Below are 21599 nucleotides of genomic sequence, written 5' to 3'. Positions count from 1 at the left end.
CTGAGCCGAGGGTGAATTCGCCATTTTATTCATGTAGAAACTTTATTCAGATTTAGTCATCTTCCGTTGCAAATTCTGGTCATAAATCGCGGCGGTATGGAGCGAAAAAACGAAGAAATAAAAGGAGAAAAAAAAGAGAGCGCGAGGACACGTCTACAACACGAGAAGTCCCGGAAAAATTACTCGGCAGAAAAGAAGAAATCGGCTGCCGTAACTAAATAAGAAGAAGTGATAATGGAAAAAAAGAGTGCAGGGCCAGGAAGCAGAGAAACGGAAACGAAAGGAAAATGAAAAAACACGGCGGAAGGAGGAGACACGGGAAAAGGGAGGTTCGGGTGGTGCGCAAATTTTAGCGCTCTTCCATCTCGCTTCCATCCCGCTCTCGTCTCTCCTTTCATCTCTCGTCACGCAGCCTCCATAGCCTTCCTTTTCAGTATGATCCGCGCAGTCCGAGCGTGAGCATCTCGTCCAGATTGTTACCCCGTTGTCGCGTTACTTATTTTATTTCCGCGTAAAAAACTGAATTTTGTGAAGAGAATTAAAGTTGAATTTAATTTAAAATGAATATCTTTCAATTATTTCTATTAAATATACTTATTGTTAGAGACAAATGTTACAAAGAGACGTCACATGTTCTCTACGGAGTTTAACTAACTTTTTCATATAATAGTAAACTTTTTAAACGTTTATTGGTGACGTAAAGATGTAAAACATAATCTGCCAGGCACGTTTAATAATGTCTTTAATAATGTCTGATAATTTATTATTGATTCGTCAATTTTGTTCGAACCTTCTAAATTTTTGTATGTTCTATAAAACATTTATACTGCACTATTTGCATTAGTTATCAATTTTATTATGCTGTGAATTTAACGTGGCATTCACATTGTGAATTTAATATTACTCTACTAAAAGTTTTGCGAAGCATATTTTGAAGTCGAATTGAATTTAACTAGATACCTGATCGCTACATATTACATAGGTTGCTTTATTGACTTTTTAAAGAGATTAGCTAATCCTTTGTTATGGTAATTTTGATCGGCATTATTTACACACTAAAACAAATTTTCAGTCAAATCTCTGTCAATTTTCACGTTTAGAACCCTCGTTTTCATCGAACTTACGAAATTTCTAAATTTTTATGTTATAAAACTTAATAAAATTTTATTTGCACTGCAAATAGAAAAAAATGACACAAATTACTCATACCAAATTTTGTAAACTAAAATAAAATAAAGTGAATTTATAGTGGATTCTTTATTAATAGTTTCCATTGAAATCGTTAACTTAATAACTGCAGGTTAAATCATGCCAATGAACTTTGTCGTCATATATATCACTGATAATTTTTATACAAATCTTTATTGACATTGCTGGTAGATAGCACAAAGTTTCCGGTATGAAAATATCGAGTATAAAGCTTTAAATATGTTTCAGTTTCTCTGTGATTAACAATTTCGATGTTGATTTATCGAGATTTGTTCGGATCCCGAACTTTTTGAGCTGTCACGCATAAAAAGTCGATACTTTGCTATTCATCGAGCGAGCCACGCGAGATTTAATAAATCCGATCGGCCAAATTCATTTTGAGATATTGAGGTGCTGTGAAATTATACGATACAGATTCGATATAAATGGTTAAGTTTCGTATATAGGCCCGAAGGTGACACGCGATATTAAAATTCAAACCCCCTTCAGCGGTTTTTTAGCAAGAATTATCGTTAATGCCATGTTTAAATTAAATATACTGACAATCAAGCTCTCAATCATAAATCTCAATAGTTATATATCTTTAAATATATAATTAAATTTCTATAAGAGCTTGTTCGTAAGTTTTCTCGATTTTTAATTGTTTTATAATATATAAATTAATTGACATAGTGTATCAGCAAAAAAATTATAAATTAAATAAACAAATTAAAAAATATTTTTAATAAAATATACTCTTCCAATTGTGCACAATAAATTAATTAAATGTTGAATTTTTGATAAAATGGCAATTCAAAAAAGAAGTTTATCTGCGTAATTCTTTCAAAATCGTAATTTATTTAAAAAATATTTAATATGTTATATTAATCATTTCCTTAAACTTTTATTATAGAAATGTCAATCTCACGTTTGTCAGAAAATTTGCAACTAAAAAGGCAGAGAAAAATGCGTCCCGTGTATATCTTGTGCCAGAGAAAATTCACTCTATAGACTCATCTGACCTTCGATGGCTTGTTACTTGACATTTTTGGCGGAAACTGCCTCACTCGAAGTCTCTCAGAGAATTTACGAGAATAAACCTGATAAATCCTGGATTTCTTCTGTAAACTTCTAACATTTAATAAATTATAATTTATAAAAGCCGTAATATTTTATGAGAGGAGGGATGAAGATAATAGCTCATAGACAAGTGAATAAACATTTATCACGGTTTTGTGTGAAACGCGAGTAAAAATTCCGTGAAGAAAGTGTAAAATGCCGGCTGTGTCTGAAATTTAGACAATGAACTATTTACCGAGAACGAAACAAGAGAATCAATAATGTTGAGAGACAAACAGTAGAAATTGGAAAAGTAAGTGCAATCGTACAGTATAACACCATATAATCGATCGAATGCGATATATTGTTTTTTTGCAGGATTCGTTTACAGATTATGTTCGTTGCAGAACTGCTTCATTTATCACAAACATAAAAATAATAAAGTGATATTCTAGATAGATATTTTTTTAATTACAACTTTTTTGAAAAATTTTATAAACGTACAATACATTTTTTTTTTAATTCTTTGATTTTCAAGAAAAAAAATATATTTAAATTTACTAAAAATATAATATTTTAATATTACACATCTTTTTCCAGATATTTTTTTGAATATAGTTATAAAATCTAACAAAGTATATTTTTATATTTATTACTCTTGGAATTATTATTTAAGTCCTTGTTAGAATTTTTATTTGATTTAAAAGCTAAACTGGAGTTTCAAGATAAGGTCCAAGATGCTATAAAAATCTATTGAAGGATGCTAGAAGAATCTATAGGGTACGCTAAGCATGCGTAATTTAGTTGCGAAGAAGGAAATTCTCGTCATTGGAGCGTGATTTTTTAAGTGCTATCACTTACGTAGATGCAATTCGATTAGCCGCATCTACGCGCGAGACTGATTATAGTCGCGATCCCCTTATCGGGGATTAATAGCTGTATAGCTATTGATCTCGTTGCAACATATACCGTGACAAAACCCTGAGCCTTCTCGTTTATATTTGGCGGAAGTCCGACATTTCTTATTAACTACTGAATCGCATAAGACAATCCAAGACTGTTTTAATATCATCCCATTTTTTCAAGACAGGAAACAATTGAATAAGCTTTATATCATTTTGACTGATCTATTTTGGTATTTCTTACATAACAAAGAACATTACTTACTTTATCTCCTAATTTTTCTGTTTTTTATTTTATTCATATATAATCCCCTTTTTCTCTTAGTTTTTATTTTATTTTACTTTGCATTTTATTTTACTTGCGTGTTTCAGTTTACTTGCATGTTTAATTTACTTGTTAATATTACGCATTTTCTGTTCAATAAAAGGACATATAGACCAAAAAATACTGTAGACTTAAATTTAAAGTAATAAATTCTATAAAACAGTCATAATTTCCGGTTTTTGACCATAAAAAGCCGAAATAATTGAATTACTATCGACCATTTCTCGGAATCCGCTCTTTCGTTCTTTCTCTCGACAAAATTAACGTGAATTATCGCGATTGATGACGTCATTCTGTCGAAAAAATTGATTATTATTAAAAATTAACTTATCTATTCGAGAAATCCGGGAAATTCTGAAGTTAAAAATATGTAACACATTTTTAATTTTGAACAGAAAAATTATTGTCTTGATTTGTACTATTTAATAAGTTATGATTTATTAGTTATGATTAAAACATTTATTCCTTTCGTGAATTTTAACAAATTTGCCGAATAAATATTTATCCATGCATAATAATATTAAATTATGACTAGGATTAATCAAATTGCATTGCCGTAATAAAAATGATTTTTGTGAATTATATATAACTTATAGGAGCAATAAATAATATATTTTATTGATAATTAAAATCGGATAATTAAAATTTTGATCAACCGATATTTGCAGCGAATTTAAAGAGATCAAAATAAATATTTCTTCACGTTAATGAGAAGATTACTTAATATTAATGCTTAATTCCAGTAAGTCAATAAACTTTAATAATAATGTGGTAACGGTTAAAAAAAGACAAGCGAAATAGCAATTAACAGATACGATTTTAATTATCTTGTACTGGATTTTGCAGATATTCATTTTCATATTTTAATATTCAGAATGCTTCTGACTAATGTCTTAATGAAACGACAAGTTTACAGAGTCTACAACTGTGTTCAAAATAGAATAAGAAAATTTACTTCAAAGTAAACTTTGTTTAATCACACAGTAATATTATAGTTGTTTAAGAATATTAATAAGTAAACAACAATTAGGAGCGGTAATTTTTTACTTAAGGAGGTATTCTGGCTTGAAAGTAAAAAAAGATATTTTTCAGGAATTTTTTGTAGGAAAACACGAAAAAAGCATATAACGTTAAACTTTGCATGTTCTTTTAGCTTTATTTTAAAAATTTATTTTTATTTTTTAAGTAACGAATACGCTCTTCTTTCTTATATTATACCCTGGTCACTATAGGAGCTTGCAAGAAAAAACGCGTATGGACGGTGTAAATGACTCTAGCTGTTCTAATTGTAAGTAACAAAGAACATTATTTTATTTGATTTTGTATGTAAAACGCAAAAACTAAAATTTTTCTTATTCAGGAGAAGTGTTACTATCGTCTGAACTAGAACTAAACTAATATTTCTATTCTGAATAAAATGGCGGGTTTTTTTATTAAAAATGTTTTAGTTTTTCCTCAAAATTATGTTAGTATTTTATTAAAAGAATAAAAACTAATAAACGCATAATGTTTAATCTAGATCAGACGATAGCCGCACTTCTCCCGAATAAGAAAATTATAAGTTTTTGCGTTTCAGATATCTAGAATAGCTAGAATAATTTACATCATCCGTATATATGCTCCTAGTGACCAAGATAGGGTCACTCCGGTATTTACGCCGCGCAGGGACTCGCACGCCGCAGAAGTCAGAAAAAATGGAAGGAATGAAGGTATTGCTCGCAATCACTCTGTTATGTGTTTTTATGCCATATTAGTATTGTGTTGTAATTTCAGTTCTTCACTATTAATATTAACGAAGCCGTCGTGAGTTGAATCGATTTCTCAACGTAGTGAGTAGCGCGATCATCATATATTACGATCCACGTAAAATAATTACTGTAGGGAATGTAAAAGGAATGTAATGGTTATTTCATGATAGATAAGTGTAGAGAGATAGTAAAGAGTGGAATACAGCAAAGTGCAAGTGCATAGCTCTTCTATTCTTTGTTTAGCTTGATATGTATAACCCATCTGCCTGGGATATACGGCATTTTTAGTGTGCAGGATTTATGCTATATAGTACAAACACTCTGTAAAAATAAAAATCTCTTATGTGCTCTTTTTCCTTCTTTTTTTGAATTGTGTAACAATAACTTTTTATCGTTCGTCTATTTTCTTTTTAAAATCTTTCAGTTTTATAATTTATTATTTTTAAATCTTAATAAACTTTTTACACACATTTTATACCTTATTATGACATTTTATTGCCTTATTTATAAACAGTATTTGTAATTTTTTATAAGGCACGTATATTCTATTTATGAATGATCATATATCCTACCCCTATAGGATATATGGTAAAAATCCAAGGGTTTCTAAAAGTTTCTTTGTTAAAAACAAAGAATAAATATTTCATCTTTCTAATTTTTTTATAGTAGTAGACAATATATAAAGTTTTTATTGGTATAATTTATTTGCCTTAAACATAGTAAATAGTACTTGATAAGTTTTCCTTAGGTGCGGTGTACATATATACCGGAGTTATCCTAACATAGAAAAGAAGATCGTTTTTGTTACTTAAAAAATAAAAATATATTTTTAAAATAAGGCTAAAACAACATGCAAAGTTTAACATTATTTGTTTTTTTGTTTCCATACAAAAAAATTCCTGAAAAATACTTTTCTTACGAATCAGAATATCCCCTTAAGATATATATCTATTAATTGATGAGATATACTACAAAAACACCGACTATATCTCCTTCACCTTTGAGCGCTCCAATTAACGATTGTTCCGATTACTCGTGACGGAGCGCGCTGTCATTGGCATTAGAGGTGTCAGTAGTCATTGTGAAGTCGCGGCGTCACTTTCCACGCGGGACCGCTAATAAACTACATCCGCATCTCCCGTTCTCTCCCATCGATTCCGATGTCAAGCGCGTGTTAACCCGCGCTCGTTTTGGTGCGAACGTATCGGTGCCGGTTTCAGCCTATGACTACGATGCGCTTTCACGGATCAAGTCATTTAGGGAGCGTTTCGGCTTCTTGCAAAAAATCGAAAAGTGCAGCTCAGATGCAATTTTGAAACAAAATTCTTCTTCAAAATTGCGAACCATGGTGCGCAACATCTTTGCGGTAAACATCTTTTGCAGTTCTCTCAAATTTTCAATGTTTATCCATAAAAGTGCAATTTTATTGTCAAACAATTATCTATAAGCGAATACATTTATCTCCGATTTTATTCGACATAAATAGTGACTTATATAATTAATTATGTCATTACATTTGTCATCGATGTAATTTAATTCTGTCTGTTTGTCAGTTAATTGGGGATATAGCTTTATAGTTACCCGTAAATATTGTTGGATATCATGAAAACGTATATAGCAAGCTAAGCAGATGATATATGGCGGCACATATATTTGGCTTTACGAGTAACTCATGTTACATGCATGTCATGCGAAAATTACATTTATTTTTACACGCTGAATATTGCAATACGCGAACTTTCTTAGATATAAATACATCAAGCACTCTTGCGCGCGCGTCGCAATATTCCGTCACGGCATTAATGCATCAACTTTATTAATCGTGCCCTGCATTAATGTATCGTTATCAACTTTCCGCGTAAACCTGGCACGGAGTATCTTCGTTTCTGGGAAACAGGAAATCCTTTTCCGGTTTTCAGTTTTGCTCGTAAAATTCTACACTCGTGATAACCGGTTTAATTACGCTAATTACCAGTTAAATTAAATTAAAATACTAGTTGACGCGAACAAATTTTACTTACGCCAATTAAATGGACTCTCCAGAATAAACTCCACGGTATAAAGTTCAATCCGTGTTATCGATCACAAATTTTAGCAATTTATATAAATAATTCACAATAATAAGCAATTTATATAAACAAATTATGACTATAATATATAATATTCGTAACATATATATGGTTTACTTTGCACATTAATTTATTAATTTTATTATTAATTTTATTAATTTAAGTTATCAATTCAAAATTATAAATAATTCGAAAAAGCCGATGTTTAAAATTCATTGGGAAAGAGTCAGTTATAATATACTAGAATAAAGAAGTTTACTTTTTGTCGAGAATTTATAATTATGATTTCCATATATATTACTTTTTGTAACGGTTGAACCCGGATAGCACGCGCCGGTACGTCATTGACAGGCGACTCGCCGTAGCAATTTGTTCCAAGATCAGCATTGTCGCGAGGTAGAGAAAACGGACTGTCGATATCCTGTATACGTTAGTTAATCCGATCGGCAAAGTCCCGGCAATTAAATAGTGATTTCTCTTCTCCGGAAGGGCATTGACATCTTTCATATAACCCGCCTGTGGAAATATTTTATAAGCCGCGAACGGATCGCAGATCGAACGCGTCCAATCATGAACATTTATCGATGTCCCCGATAGTCAACAACCCGGCGCCGCAATGTCGAGTCGATTCTCTGTTTGTCGAGCAAGAGTGGCGCTTTGTTCGTAAGATTCTACCCGCTATCAGCGCTCAAATAGTTCGCTCGGATCTTCTTTCCTCTCCGACGTTGCAGTCGGTATGAATACCCGTAAAATAAAGAAACCGATGACAAAGCTTTTTCCGATTTCCAATAATAATTTAAAGAAGAGTAGGATAAAACAAGAGAACGTCCCTGAAAAGTTAATCCGCTAAAAGTAAGTTTGTTTAATTTAGAGAAAAAAAACGGACAATTATCGAGCAATAGTAAGGTGTTAAAAAGAAAGTGTCATAATATTTAAGCAATTTTATTTTAAATGCTGTAAACTCTTACGTTTTGACCGTACTTGGTCTTCTTCAGAGCATTTAATAGACAACATACAAATTATAAAAATAATAATAAAAATATTGGAGATTATATTTAAATTTTTGACTTACCGCGTGTTTGACTTTGGACCTTCGCTATTTTAATATTTATTCCAACGCTTTAAATGTTATTTCCATAATATTTTTATTATTTTTATATTGGCTTTTAAATGCTCTGAAGAAGACCAAGTACGGTCGAAACGTAAGAGCTAACAGCAATTTAGATGTTTAGAATAAACAAATTGTTTAAATTATGAGATTTTCTTTTTAACTTTTACTATTACTGGATAACTGGCCGTTTTTCTCTAAATAGTTATTTAGAGAGCTTTCATCGAGTGGAAATTATTTCTTTGTATTAAATCTATTTAAACAGTATATATTAAAGTGCTATGTTTTGATTTATAAATTTTTATACAGACATAAAAATTAAATTGATACTTATAATTGTAGAAAATTAAATTATGTAATTTAATGTGTTATATTTCTTAAACTTTCAATCTTTCAAGAGCATCGATATTGATGCTCTTAAAGATATAAGAGCAACGAGATATTATTATAGTTATGAAAGTCTTATTATTTCTTAAAATTTTCTTCAGAAATACTTCAGATCGGCATATAAGGACTCCGCACGTACGTGTGTTATCAATCGTGACTGGAGGTACTAATTCTGAGGACTCCACCGAGGCTCATCATGCTGGTCCCGGAGGGCAATTTAACATCTTGGGCCAGTAACTTGACAACGCTGCTGCACCGGGTGTCCTGCAACGACACTCTTTTGGGCTATGTCAAAGAGTGCGACATCGTGTCCAACGGATTCGATTACCTTTGCACAGCGATTGAGAAAGGAACCACTTCCTCGTTGACGCTATTTTGTACTCCTTGCGATTATGCGAGTTGTAATGTCAACGTGTCCTTGCTTCTCAATGACCTCGAGAGCATTGAAGGTGTCTTTCTATCCAGGATACCGATGAAGGATTGTAATGCCACGTCCATCGAGGAAGAAGTAAGTCCTTTTCGAGACTAAAAATATTATATTATCAAAATTTTCAAGGATTTAATATTTGCATAGTTCAACCTGCGATAGTTTGAAGATAGAAAGATTACTCGGAATTAAATTAGCCAAGTGTCCTAAGATTCTAAAAACATGAGGAGTTAAAAATTAAAAAAAGTTATACAAGAAATAAAATATAAATCATCAACTTCTAGTAAAAAACATTTTGTATTTGAGTAGATTTCTATCCGTGTAGAAATGTGTTAAATTTTTAACATAATACACTGGTGTAATGTGATATATTGTCATTATGTCATTGTGACTTTTCTGCGTTAAGTTAATATTTATTTCGAAGAGTTAAAATAACACAATTTTATATGTAAATACATGGATTCTTGGTAACATATTTTATATGTTAAAATGAACACTTAAGTTGTGAACAACAACTATATACAAATTTACCGTATTAACCAATTTTTTTTTCTCAGTGTAAAAAAATGTTTAATACTTATTTAAGATTCTCTTATGAATCTCTCTCTCTCTCTCTCTCGAATTATATTTCCTCTTCGAAGCGATAAAGTTGTTCGATTTCCGTTCAAGGATGACATATCCAAAGATCTCCATTTCGAAGGCCGATATTTCAAAATCCGGGACGACGTTCAGAAATTGTCGCTTTCCATCTTGACACGTTCAAAATTCCCAGCCATCCGTCTCGAATGTAACGGGCGATAAATATCCGGTGTTTTAGATTTTAGAGTGCTCGTCGGTCGGGAACATCGCCGAGGACTTGGCCATGTCCTGCTCGCGCCGGCCCAGAACCGGCAGCGCGGAAATAACCCATCGCTTCGACTGGAGCTTCCTATTCGTGGTGGTGTTCATAATCGCCGGTGGACTGGGAAACATATTGGTTTGTCTCGCGGTGGTACTGGACAAAAGACTCCACAATGTGACAAACTATTTCCTGCTGTCGCTAGCCGTGGCGGATCTCCTTGTCAGCCTCTTCGTCATGCCTATGGGTGCCATACCTGGCTTTCTGGGTGAGTTTTAAAGAGACTCGTTTTCCCTCCCTGCATTTCTTAATTTTTAATCTTCCTTTGAGAGTTTCTTTTAATTTTTGGCTCGAAAACGACGAAACGAGACACGTTTGCGTCGAGTAATGTAAATAATATATAACGAGAATTTTAATTACCTTTTCGAGTAAATTAAGCTACTAGACAAACACGCGAGCGGTAACAGAATGGGAAAAGCTGGGAATATTTTGAGAGGCTTATCCGCGGTCTTTCCGCCGAGTGCCGCGAATAATAAACGCACGGTAGAACAGTACATATTAGTGCGCACCGGGGCATAATTTTAAAGAAACATGCGACGCGCGCGATCGGATTACGTTCGTAACATAATCCGGAGCTTAAGACACCGTAGTATAATAGAACAATGTAGAAACGAGAGACGCCACGCGCGATAGGACCGTTTGCTGCGCTCTTTCTACTTTTCTTCTGATACCTATCTCGTGTCCTTCGCACCGCGAAGCTTCTCCACAATCGCGTAAATTGCCGGGTAATTAATATTAATTGAATTTAAAACTGCATCACCGCTTACAAAACTTAAGCGCTAATTTCAAAGTGACGGTAAAAAATTAAAGATATATTAGAATCTGTTAATTAATCTAAGACATGTTTTATCAATTCAAAAATAGACCATTTATTAAAGGACGACCTTTAGCGGATTAATTTATAAAATACAAATGAATCTCTTTTCTCCTATAACGGACAATCGATCAGCTTGCCCTTTTCGCCTCTTCGCCGTCATCGAGGGACGACTTTATTCCTGAGTTTTCGCGTCACGTGCTTGCGCCCTATTTTTCACGCGAAACGCGCGCGACGACACGCATTAGCGGATTCATCGTCACGGCTCGTTTATCTCGCGAACGAGACGGTTATGCTTCGCGACCTGAAAGGTGTAATTTCCAGGCGCGCGCGTCTAAGATTCTAAAGACTTAAAATCCGAGACAGCGACGACAACGCGCCATTCGATTCCATCAAATCGTTAATATGAATCTCCGTGAGGCTGCTGAAGCATCCAGCATATACCCATTTCCTCTCAACTTCTTAGATTGGCGATTCTAATGCCGTTGAAATAAAAGCGCGCTCGTATTTTCCAGCTCCGACGTTTCGATATTTCACCGGACGCGAGACATTCGCAATATTTTCTCTGATTGTATCAGCGTATAGGAAAAGATATGCCTATATTTGCGGCCACACACATACACACAATGTCTTGGGTCTCTTGAATCTCTAGGTGGAATTGTCAATTCTCGTATCGTTAAAATTAAAACGATCAAATTGTCGAACTTTTTTGATTTAGAATTTCGTAACACACACTTATGACATTAAATCCTAAACTTTTCCTTCTTTGAAACAATAAATCTAAAATTTTGAAGTTTGTAATGTCCAAAGTGATTGAGTCTCTGATTATATAACAAAATTCTGCTAGTACCAGCATGATTCTTTAATAGTTCGAAAAATATGTTGAAATATAAACGAGATAATCACGTACACCCAGCAATTAGAAAAACGCTAAAAATAAACTCCTAAAATATTAAAATACTAAATGTAAAACACCAAATATTAAAGTTGACTATCTATTGGTATTTTTATGAAAGATAATTTAGTTTTTTTATTTTATGCACTAAAATATCTCATGCACAATACAAAAGAAAATAGTAGCGTTAAAGATTAGTAAACAAGAATTAAATTGGCGGTGTTACATTTAATAATTTCGGGCGTCCTTGATCCTAATTACGAAGTGCCGTGATTATGGCGCTAATTAATTCGTGTTTCGATTGAAATTGCTGCGAGCAACGAAGCACGCCGTATGGCGATTAAGTACTTTCGAGTGCCCAATCTACGTCGGCTCGATGACCCTACAATTATCTTCGATAACGCCCATCTGTCATAAATCGTCCCGAAATTCGTCTCGATTATACACCCTCAGACACTTTGTAGATAATATATATAACTACAAATATCTTAATTGTTAATCTAGTTTATTTTTAATTAAAATAGGATGCAATAAAACAATAAATATTAAATGTTTTTTTAAATTATTTTTCAATAATTATTTATCTTGATACTATATTCTCAATATTTTATTATTACTGATTGCGCTTTTATTTTCACGTTTAATTAGCTATATTGTGATAAAATAGCGTTGAAGCATCGTCAATATATCTAGGTAAGACAAACGTGCTGAAATCATCGCAGGCTTGATAAACATGCGCTTTCTTTGGGATCGCTCGTTACACTCGTTAAATTGCGCGGTTCATTTCCAACTTTTGTTTTCGCGTATTTTTGCGAATGCATGCCGCAAAAAACGTGCAGAATGTGCATTGTGGGCACGTACACAGTGGCGGTGCACCTTGTTACCAGAATGCGCATCGGCGCGTAACGGGGCCTTTATGGTTGAAAATTGACAAACTCGCCGGCTCTCGGAACTGTGCGAATATTTCGTATTCAACCGCATCCGCGCCTTCATGCGCGAACTATCGCCCTCCCTTTCATATATTTCAATTCTCTCCACGCGCATTTCCAGGGAAACCCGCGGAAAGTTTCCACCGTTAACTTTTCAAATTGGTAAAAGAATGAGAGAAGTATACGCGCGGAATTAATAACAATAACAATAATTGGAATATCTCTTCATAAATTGTCTCAATGGAATTATTAAAATAATATCGATACGGAGATTTTAACTTTGTTGGAACTTTATCTTTAGGCGACTTTTCCGCGCATTTGAATTATTTTTTCTTTATTCGATTGTTATTTTAGTCTTACTTGTGTTTTATTTAGTTGTTATTCTGAAGTTTACAATCTTAAGTTTATAATGTTAGTTGAACATTATTCGTTTTATCGACTATTGTCGAATTCCATTTGCATATATTATTGTTGCTAAATAATCGAATTCGAATCTGTCGACGCAGATATTCATGTGATACAATAGCCACGATTTGTAATAATGATTGTAAATGTGATTCGCCATGTATAATAGGTATTCATACTTTAATTTTAATTGCTACACTGTTGGAAGACTTTTGTAAAACTGCTGGTTCAAGTTTTTGTGTAAAGTAATTAACACATACATGTGTAGATTTAACATATGTCTGCTATGTTAATTAAATTTAACAAATATAAAATGGAAAATTATTAAAATAATTCAAAAAATATGTTAAAATAACACAATTTGAACGTATTTATTAAATGTGTTATAAAATTTACAGAAAAAGAGTGTTGATTTTATTCTATAACAGTAAGGATGATTTAACATAATATTCAACATCAAAGTTATGTTAATCGTACACATAATTAACTTCAAATTACGATCAAATTTATATTTCTTTTCTGTTGAAATATTAACATAGTATTGGTGTTACCATTTAACACATCCATATTATGTCAAATTAACATAAAAATTTAAGTGAACCGTTTGGGACATGTGATTTGTTATATTTAACACAAGTTTTCCAACTGTGTATGTATATTTATATTTTAATTTTAATTGCTACACTAACTACTATCATCAATCAGATATTGAACAAGTACAAGGTAAAAAACATTTTATATTTGAATGGATTTATATTAAATTTTTAACATACACTAGTGTTAATGTAACATATATTGTCATTGTATTATTTTGATTTTTCTGCATTAAGTTAATATTTAACGTTTCTAAGAGTTAAAATAACACAATTTAAATGTAAATGTACGAATTCTTGGTGACATATTTTACATGTTAAAATAAGCACCTAAGTGTTACTTTCCTCTCTATAAAAGTTCCACCTTATTATTATATAATATAATATTATATTATATCGACATTTTATTATGTTACATATTATAAAGAGATATCGTTGTCTTCTGTTTTTTACGAGAAAAAAAGAGAAGAAAGAAAATACTATTTAATGTAAGTGTAACATTTTATATTAATTAAATTTAACATTATAAATATATTAATTTAACATAAACTTTGCTTCCAATAAGCATCCATGTGTTATAATTTTGTGTTAATTTTTCACATCTTACTTTGTGTTATTTATTTACAATATTTGCCTTCTGATGTTAAATTAACATAAAAATTAGAGTGGATAAATTGTGACGTGTGTAATGTGTTTTTAACGCAAAATTTTTTTACTGAATAAATATTATATCGAAAGTTTGCATTTGCCGGTCCGTATTACCTTGAATGTCGACATTAAGAATTTTCTACGAAACTATATAAGCTTTATTTTATTTCACTTTATTCTTCTTTTCGTTCTTGTTCTTCGCGTTTTTCTTGCGTGTATTTAGGCCCTTATTGCAGTGTGCCTGCTCATCAAGCCGTGCTTTAATCTGTTACTAATGAAATTCCTCGCAACGTAGTCTCCGAGGAGATCTTAATATAATATGCGACTATGCAAATTTTTGGGGTTACTATATGCGTCCTCAGAAATTCTGCGCTTTTCGCCTTAATTCTCACAACGAGTACAGCGCGCTATACCAAGAGACGACGGATTAAGTTGATTGTTTTAATTGGATTAGTATCAATGCCGATTAAAGGAAGAAACTACGCTTTGAGGTACTCACGATGTTTCGTTCGTTTGACTCGTTAAATGTTACTCATTCTGTGTTATGGTTACAGTGTTAGGATTTGCATAATGGGAAAATTCGAATGTGGTGAAAACGGGACGCACGTCGTAAAACAGAATGATAAAATTCCCGAGACCGTTAATTGTTCATAGCCGACAGTATAATATATTGCAGATTATTTTCTATCTGTGATTGAAAAGACGCACTCTCAATTACAGATTTGCATACATAAATTGTTGTTGACATTATCGGATCTTATTTGCTTCGCAAATCGCTGTTTGTACAAACCATGCATATGATATAAACATTCAATATTTGTTTAACCCCTGGAATACTGTCACTGAGTGACTGCATTATACGAGATATTCTGTTGCATTTAGAAAGTGTTATTTTTTTACTCTTATTAAGTAAACATCTCCGATAATCAAATATTACGTGTGATCGAGTGATTTGTTTTACGAAAAGTTCAAGGTCTGTGAAATGTTTATAAATTCTTTAGATGTGAAGAAAAATAAAAAATTCTATTAGTAGTAATTATTTATTTCTGTCCTTTGTGCGGGATGGAAAGGACTCCCACCCCCTTTTACAGTATTAATTCTATTTATCTTCTCTCTCTCTCTCTCTCTCTCTCTCTCTCTCTCTCTCTCTCTCTCTCTCTGGCCTTTCTTCGCCGCATACGCTATACATTCTACCTTTTTACAATTTAACGCTTTTACAAGTAAACAATTATATTTAGATATAATATATAAGATATTTAAATATCTTATACTTAATAAAAACGTAGAAAAATATTAAAGTATATGTACATAAGCATTTTCATATACATATACATAGGTATATTTTCTTGCTCTAACTTTTAATTAAAGAAATGAATAAAAAAATAATCAATAATGATAAATCATTGAATCGTAAACCGTTCCGGAAGATTATAAATTTCTGTAAAAAGTAAAAGCGCTCCAGATCCGACTGCCGAAATCGCAATCATTAATCGAATCACACGATCAGCTATGAATATACAGCCCCTAAAATGTTCCAGACGTATCGGCGGACTCTTCGAGTTTTCGCAAATCTTTGAAGCGATAAAAATACATTGGTAGCTCGGGGGATTTGCACGTTGGAAAGTGATGGTTTGTGTAACGCATTTCCGACATTTGACGCCGTTTGATGTAGCCCATTCATCGCATCACGGGAGTGCACCGTACGTTCCGCCGGCGCATCCTCATGCGTTCTGGCTAAGCCTCTATCTACGCAATGAGGCTTATCCCTGCCCTATTTTCTCGTTATTATCTCTCCGAAAACAGCGCAAGATTAAAAACGCCTAACAAAAAGTAAAAGATTCCAGAGCAATGCGTTCTCTACCTAAATCCTTTCCCGTCATATCTCAATAAAAAAGAATCACTCATAAAGAGAATTAGTAAAATTCAATTTTAATAATAATTCATTCTTTCTTCGGCCATTTTTTACACACATGGACTATTCTATAAAAAAGGGGAAAATTTATGTAAACTAAATTATAAGTCTTCAAAAAAAGTAGAATGGAATAGACATAAATTACAACCAATTATTATTGCGATAAATAACTTCAAATGTTATTTTAATCATAAATTATTTGTATTTTGCACGCTATTTTAATAACTTAAATATTACTAAAATTTGAATATAGCATTTCTTTCTAGATTTTTAATCAATGTTCTCTGATTAAAACTTGAAAAATGATATTTCATATCCGTTGCTTTATGCAGGTTACAATACGCATGAAATTTTACGATTTTTTTGCAAAATAAATATTAAAAATATAACTACAAAATATATATGATCTTATTTTGCATGTAATTTCAAATTTATTTTATTTTTGGAGAATTTTAACTACTATATGTATATAAAATATATAACTATAAAATTGTTATCTTTTGTATGTGCAACGTAATCGCCTCCAGCTAAAAATGCGGACTTATAGCAATTGCAAAATAAGTTCTTCAACTCTCGCCTGAATAATAGACAACCTAAGACGGCCGTCTAGTAGATAACGCGACACTTTTTCGCCCCGACTTGACACCCTAGCTTCTCGCCTCTCTCGAATTTTCAGGGTATTGGCCGTTCGGCGTGGTATGGTGCAACGTATACGTGACATGCGATGTGCTCGCGTGCTCGGCGAGTATAATGCACATGTGCTTCATCTCCGTGGACCGTTATCTGGGTATCCGTAATCCGCTCAGGACACGTCACACATCCACGAAACGAATGGTGGGCTTCAAGATCGCCGCGGTCTGGCTACTAGCCATGCTAGTCTCCAGCTCCATCACGGTGTTAGGTAAATTACCCTTTTTTACCCCCGTCCTCCTCTCCTTCGTATCATGACTGACGATCTACGAAGGCTACCTTTGTAGTAGAGAAAGCTCCCCCGATATGGACCAGCACGTATCACATAAAACGGGTAAGTGCGCGAGCGCGCGATGAAAACGCGCGGAATCGGTAAACAATTCCTGAAATGAAACGTATGCGGGGAAACGGAAGAACTAGACTGCCATTTCATGTTTGCTCTCACACACGTAGAACATATACAATTCCTTTTATTCCGGGTAATTCTATTCCAGGATAAATCGTCCGTTGCGTTTATTCATTGTATCCATCTTTACGGCGAAGAACTATTGTGCTAAGGATCTTTATTATAAAGTTGATGAATAATATTGGACTTTATTGGATCTCTCATTTCTTTATAATTGCGAAAAAGTCAAGGTGAGAAAATACAAGTGATACTTATACCTCGACGGATCGATAGAGGACTTTGTATTTTTATGAGCCGATAATTTTCACTGTATTCTCGCGAGAGGAGGAGCAAAAAAGCGTGACGAAACCGCGATGCTTTATCGGCATGATACACATTTATCAAGGCTCTCGACGGCCGTCCTGATCGATAATAGAGAGAGTAACCTATCCTTCCACCTTTTCATCTCTTATAATGCAAATAGTCCAATAGAAATTCTAACTGGGTGAGTTGTACATACCTACCAAATTTCTCGAAATTGTCGTAATTTCACATTTACTTTCTCGGAGAAGATTGATTGCGCAAAGTTAGATCGAGAGAGAGTTCAGGTTCAGTCATTTTTGGCAGTAACGTCTCTTTGACACAAGTACACTGTGGAAAAAAATATTTAGATAAACAAAAATATTTATTTAGATTGTGGCTAAGAGCTTATTTATCTAATATAATTTAATGATTATATATATATATATATATATATATATATATATATATAAACGAACTTACTTGATGTAAGTGAAGTTCTATCATACTTATATGAAACGCCTCTTCCGAAAGATAACACGTATTAGTACTCCCTACTCTATGCCGAGGCGCCACAATCTTTACAGCTAAAACAAAAGTTTTTCCCTTTCCTAAGGGACTTCTCTCGTGTTCGCGCCCAATCCGTCATTTTTTTCAAAGTTCAACCGTAGCCCTATATAAGAGTTACGGGATCCGAAATTGTCGGATATGGGTATAGGGAGTCAAAGGGACCCATCTTTTGGAAGAAGTGCCTCATACAATTATGATAGAACTTCATTTACAGGTAAGTTCGTTTAATCATTAAATTGTATTTTGCGCCTCTTCCTCAAGATAACACGTAGATGTTGAAAGTTGGCTACGGTTGTGTAATTATAAAATAAATGTTTGTTATATAGATAATAAGCAATATCAAACAGTTTTATTTAACTTTGTCTTACTTATCTAATATTGCTCGCCCAAATACTCTTAGTCCTGAACAATGGGTCTATCATAGAATTTTGTTCTATCGTCCGACCACTCCTTACGAGGCGGAATAGAAAAAGATAGCAATCAAGTTTTCGATTAACCTGATACTTACGTGCCCGTCTCTATCCGTATTCGATCTTCAAGCTTTTTAAGATCTCTCGACAGGCGTTTCATCTTTTTAGTTATCTTATTTTCCTTGGATTCATCGTCCGAATTCGACCTCCAGTATTTTCTTTTTCCCATTTTACTAATGGCGAAGTGACTATCTCGGCACAAGAATAAAGAATGACGGATTGGGCGCGAACACGAGACAAGTCCCCTAGGAAGGGGAAAAACTTTTGTTTTAGCTGTAAAGATTGTGGCGCCTCGGCATAGAGTAGGGAGTACTACGTGTTATCTTGAGGAAGAGGCGCGAAATACAATACATATTTATTTAGAATTAAATATTTTAATTTAAATTAAGTAAAAATATCTAATTCTAAATAAATATGTGTATTATATTAACCCGTTGTGGTCACACCTCTTAAAAATAACGTAGTGGTCACACGGAGTCCAATGGACCCCACATCAGTTGCCATTTGCGTTCTTTTTGATGTATCGACTCAAACCTTGAACTGGAATTTAGTTTATGTGTGTGACGTTCTCTTTATAATCCAATAATTTAAAAAAAAATTTTATGTTAAAAAAACGCGAGAAAAATTTTTTTTTCGAGAAATTTGATTTTTTTCACAAAAATATTCATTAAAATTTTGTGAGATAAAGCAAAAAAACTTTCTGCGTTTTACTCTTAAAATATGTAGTATACTAAAGGGAAAAAAAACAAAAAAACAAAAAAAAACTGGGGTCTACTGGACCCTATGTGACCACAACGGGTTAAGTAAAGCTCTTGGCAACAATCTAAATAATTTTTTTATCTAAATATTTTTTTCTCAGTACACTTATATTGTTGTCAATTTAAAACAATTTTCCAAAAATCCAATTACCATTCACAAGCACTCAGAATAACTTTTATCGAAACAAAATCTGTTCCAATTATCGAGACGTTCCGTAAGATGTAATACAACTGTTACGAGATGACGATTCGAGAGGGGACGTCCACGTTTCCGGAAAAGATCCCGAGAATTAAGCTTGACGGGTAATCGAAAGCTTCAAATCAACAGCTAATTAGAGAAGGGGATAATCAAGGCGTGACGAGATCTCGTCGGTTGTTGTTTCAGGCATAATTAATCCCACGAACATCATGCCGCGGCCAGGAGTATGCGTCATCAATAATCGGGCGTTCTTCGTGTTCGGCTCTCTGATCGCCTTCTACATCCCTATGATTGTCATGGTGACGACTTATATCCTGACACTGCAGCTGTTGCGCAAAAAGGCCCGTTTCGTGGCCGAGAACGCGGAGGGCGATCAGTTTCGCCGGCTAGGCGGCAGATATTCGTCCACAAAAACGACATCGTCGAGAGCGTCATCGTTTAACACGGTCACCGCAACCACTGCCGTGCGATCGTCCTCGGCATCCTCGGCAAGACAGCACTTCGGCCGTAACGCGGAAAAAGAAAAGTAAGAGTACATTTATTTAAAAAAATTTTTTTTGTCCAAAATACAACATTGCTTGAAAGAATTTTAGTCTTTATTATTTATTTTTTTTCTGTCGAAGAAATCATCCTCTTTTCCACTTTACGATTCTAGTTCGGAAACACCTTCTGTACAGATATTGTAATTTTATAATTTAATTATATTATTTATATCGAATGTTTTGTAAAATTAAGTTACAATATAAATTATTTGTAATTTTGCACACAAGCATTTTATACTTACGTAAAGATAAAAGTGCAGAAAAATGAATGCTAAAACAAAGAATAAATTTTAAAAACTAGATTGAACGTCGTGATTATAACTTCTATATCATGCTTTCATATTTCTCGAAAAAAGTTAAATTTTTACGAAAAATGTAATTATGTAATTTACAATTATCAAAAAAATAAAATTGTAACTAATATAGCAATTATTTATATATACAAGTCGTTTATAACAGCAGCTTTATGCCAGGCATCGCGCATGCAACATCCCTGATATCAATGCGACGCGACGGTCCACGAGACTATGCATCTTAAATCAAGCGTCTCGACGCAATGGCCAGTCCGAGGCCGCGAATTAATGCGATCTCAACTTTTTTCATTAACGCGTCAATTTTTAATCGTAAACTCTCAACAATCTGGACACGAAAACAATAATATTGCCATGTTATTGCTGTTACAAAATAAAAAGTAAATTAACAATGTAACAATGTTGTTTTCATTTCTATGGAACATATCGTATTACATGAAAATGAGAATATTTTATTATAAAAAAATTGATTTATTTAAAATAATTGTAGAAGAGATAACATAGAGAAAGCGTTTGCACGTGCAAGATTTTTTTTGCCTTTTTCTTTTAATATTAATTAACTGTAACCTTTATATTTCTTGGTGAAAAGTTTAAATTAATTATACATAAAATAACGTATGGGACATTTGTCCCAGAACGAACGGGCGAATAGTTACTGAAAGATTTAAAAACCTTAATTATTGAAACAGCCACAAATGCGAAGGTGCGAGAAAGGTCCTACCGCATTTGAAGTTAGCGGTGGACGGCGCCGGGAGTCCCGCCGCAGGACCTCGGCTCAAGTTGAAAGTGGATCAGACGACCCAAACGCCGGAGAACATCGCGCGTGAAACACGGAATTTTACCCTCAGGGCCCTGAAACTGCAACTGAATGTCACGCCGACCACGTTGAATCTCAAGTATAGCAATTTTTCTCCAAGGAATCCGGAAATATATTGAAAATTCCGCGTTCTTGATAATCGACATTTTTCAAGGTTTCTGGCGGGCCGGGCAAAAAAGAGAGCCTTGGTCGCGAATGCGGTCGCGACCGAGGAGAAAGCCAGCAAGGTCCTAGGATTGGTGTTCTGCAC

The 21599-nt window shown here is 33.5% G+C and overlaps 1 protein-coding gene and 1 long non-coding RNA gene across 5 annotated transcripts in view; one reads left to right on the top strand and one right to left on the bottom strand.

Moving 5' to 3' along the window:
• The first annotated feature begins 434 nt into the window (after positions 1 to 434).
• The window catches only part of 5-ht2a (5-hydroxytryptamine receptor 2A), a 21892-nt gene continuing 727 nt past the window's right edge, over positions 435 to 21599 (top strand). Inside the window, exons 1-8 of one of the 4 annotated variants that reach the window (XM_077424686.1) lie at positions 435 to 724; positions 2102 to 2560; positions 8888 to 9294; positions 10031 to 10319; positions 16984 to 17208; positions 19866 to 20205; positions 21222 to 21428; positions 21504 to 21599. The exon at positions 21504 to 21599 is cut by the window's right edge and continues 201 nt beyond it. In XM_077424686.1, the coding sequence (XP_077280812.1) occupies positions 8983 to 9294; positions 10031 to 10319; positions 16984 to 17208; positions 19866 to 20205; positions 21222 to 21428; positions 21504 to 21599 (1469 nt within the window). In that variant the 5' untranslated portion in view covers positions 435 to 724; positions 2102 to 2560; positions 8888 to 8982. Of the gene's footprint in view, positions 725 to 760; positions 1829 to 2101; positions 2561 to 6308; positions 6589 to 7950; positions 8144 to 8887; positions 9295 to 10030; positions 10320 to 16983; positions 17209 to 19865; positions 20206 to 21221; positions 21429 to 21503 lie in introns of those variants that run through there. The other 3 variants (XM_077424687.1, XM_077424688.1, XM_077424689.1) reach the window with 3 other exon arrangements.
• On the bottom strand, positions 17203 to 19780 carry LOC143907750 (uncharacterized). Its single transcript, XR_013259961.1, has 3 exons — positions 18761 to 19780; positions 18166 to 18269; positions 17203 to 18033 (listed from the first exon to the last, which is right to left on the bottom strand). It is a non-coding gene; the product is annotated as an uncharacterized LOC143907750 (long non-coding RNA).

The sequence above is a fragment of the Temnothorax americanus genome, unplaced genomic scaffold, assembly GCF_048541705.1.
Source record: "Temnothorax americanus isolate GAGA-0224 unplaced genomic scaffold, ASM4854170v1 Scaffold88, whole genome shotgun sequence".
Lineage (NCBI taxonomy): Eukaryota > Metazoa > Arthropoda > Insecta > Hymenoptera > Formicidae > Temnothorax > Temnothorax americanus.
This window is presented reverse-complemented; position numbering and strand designations above follow the sequence as displayed.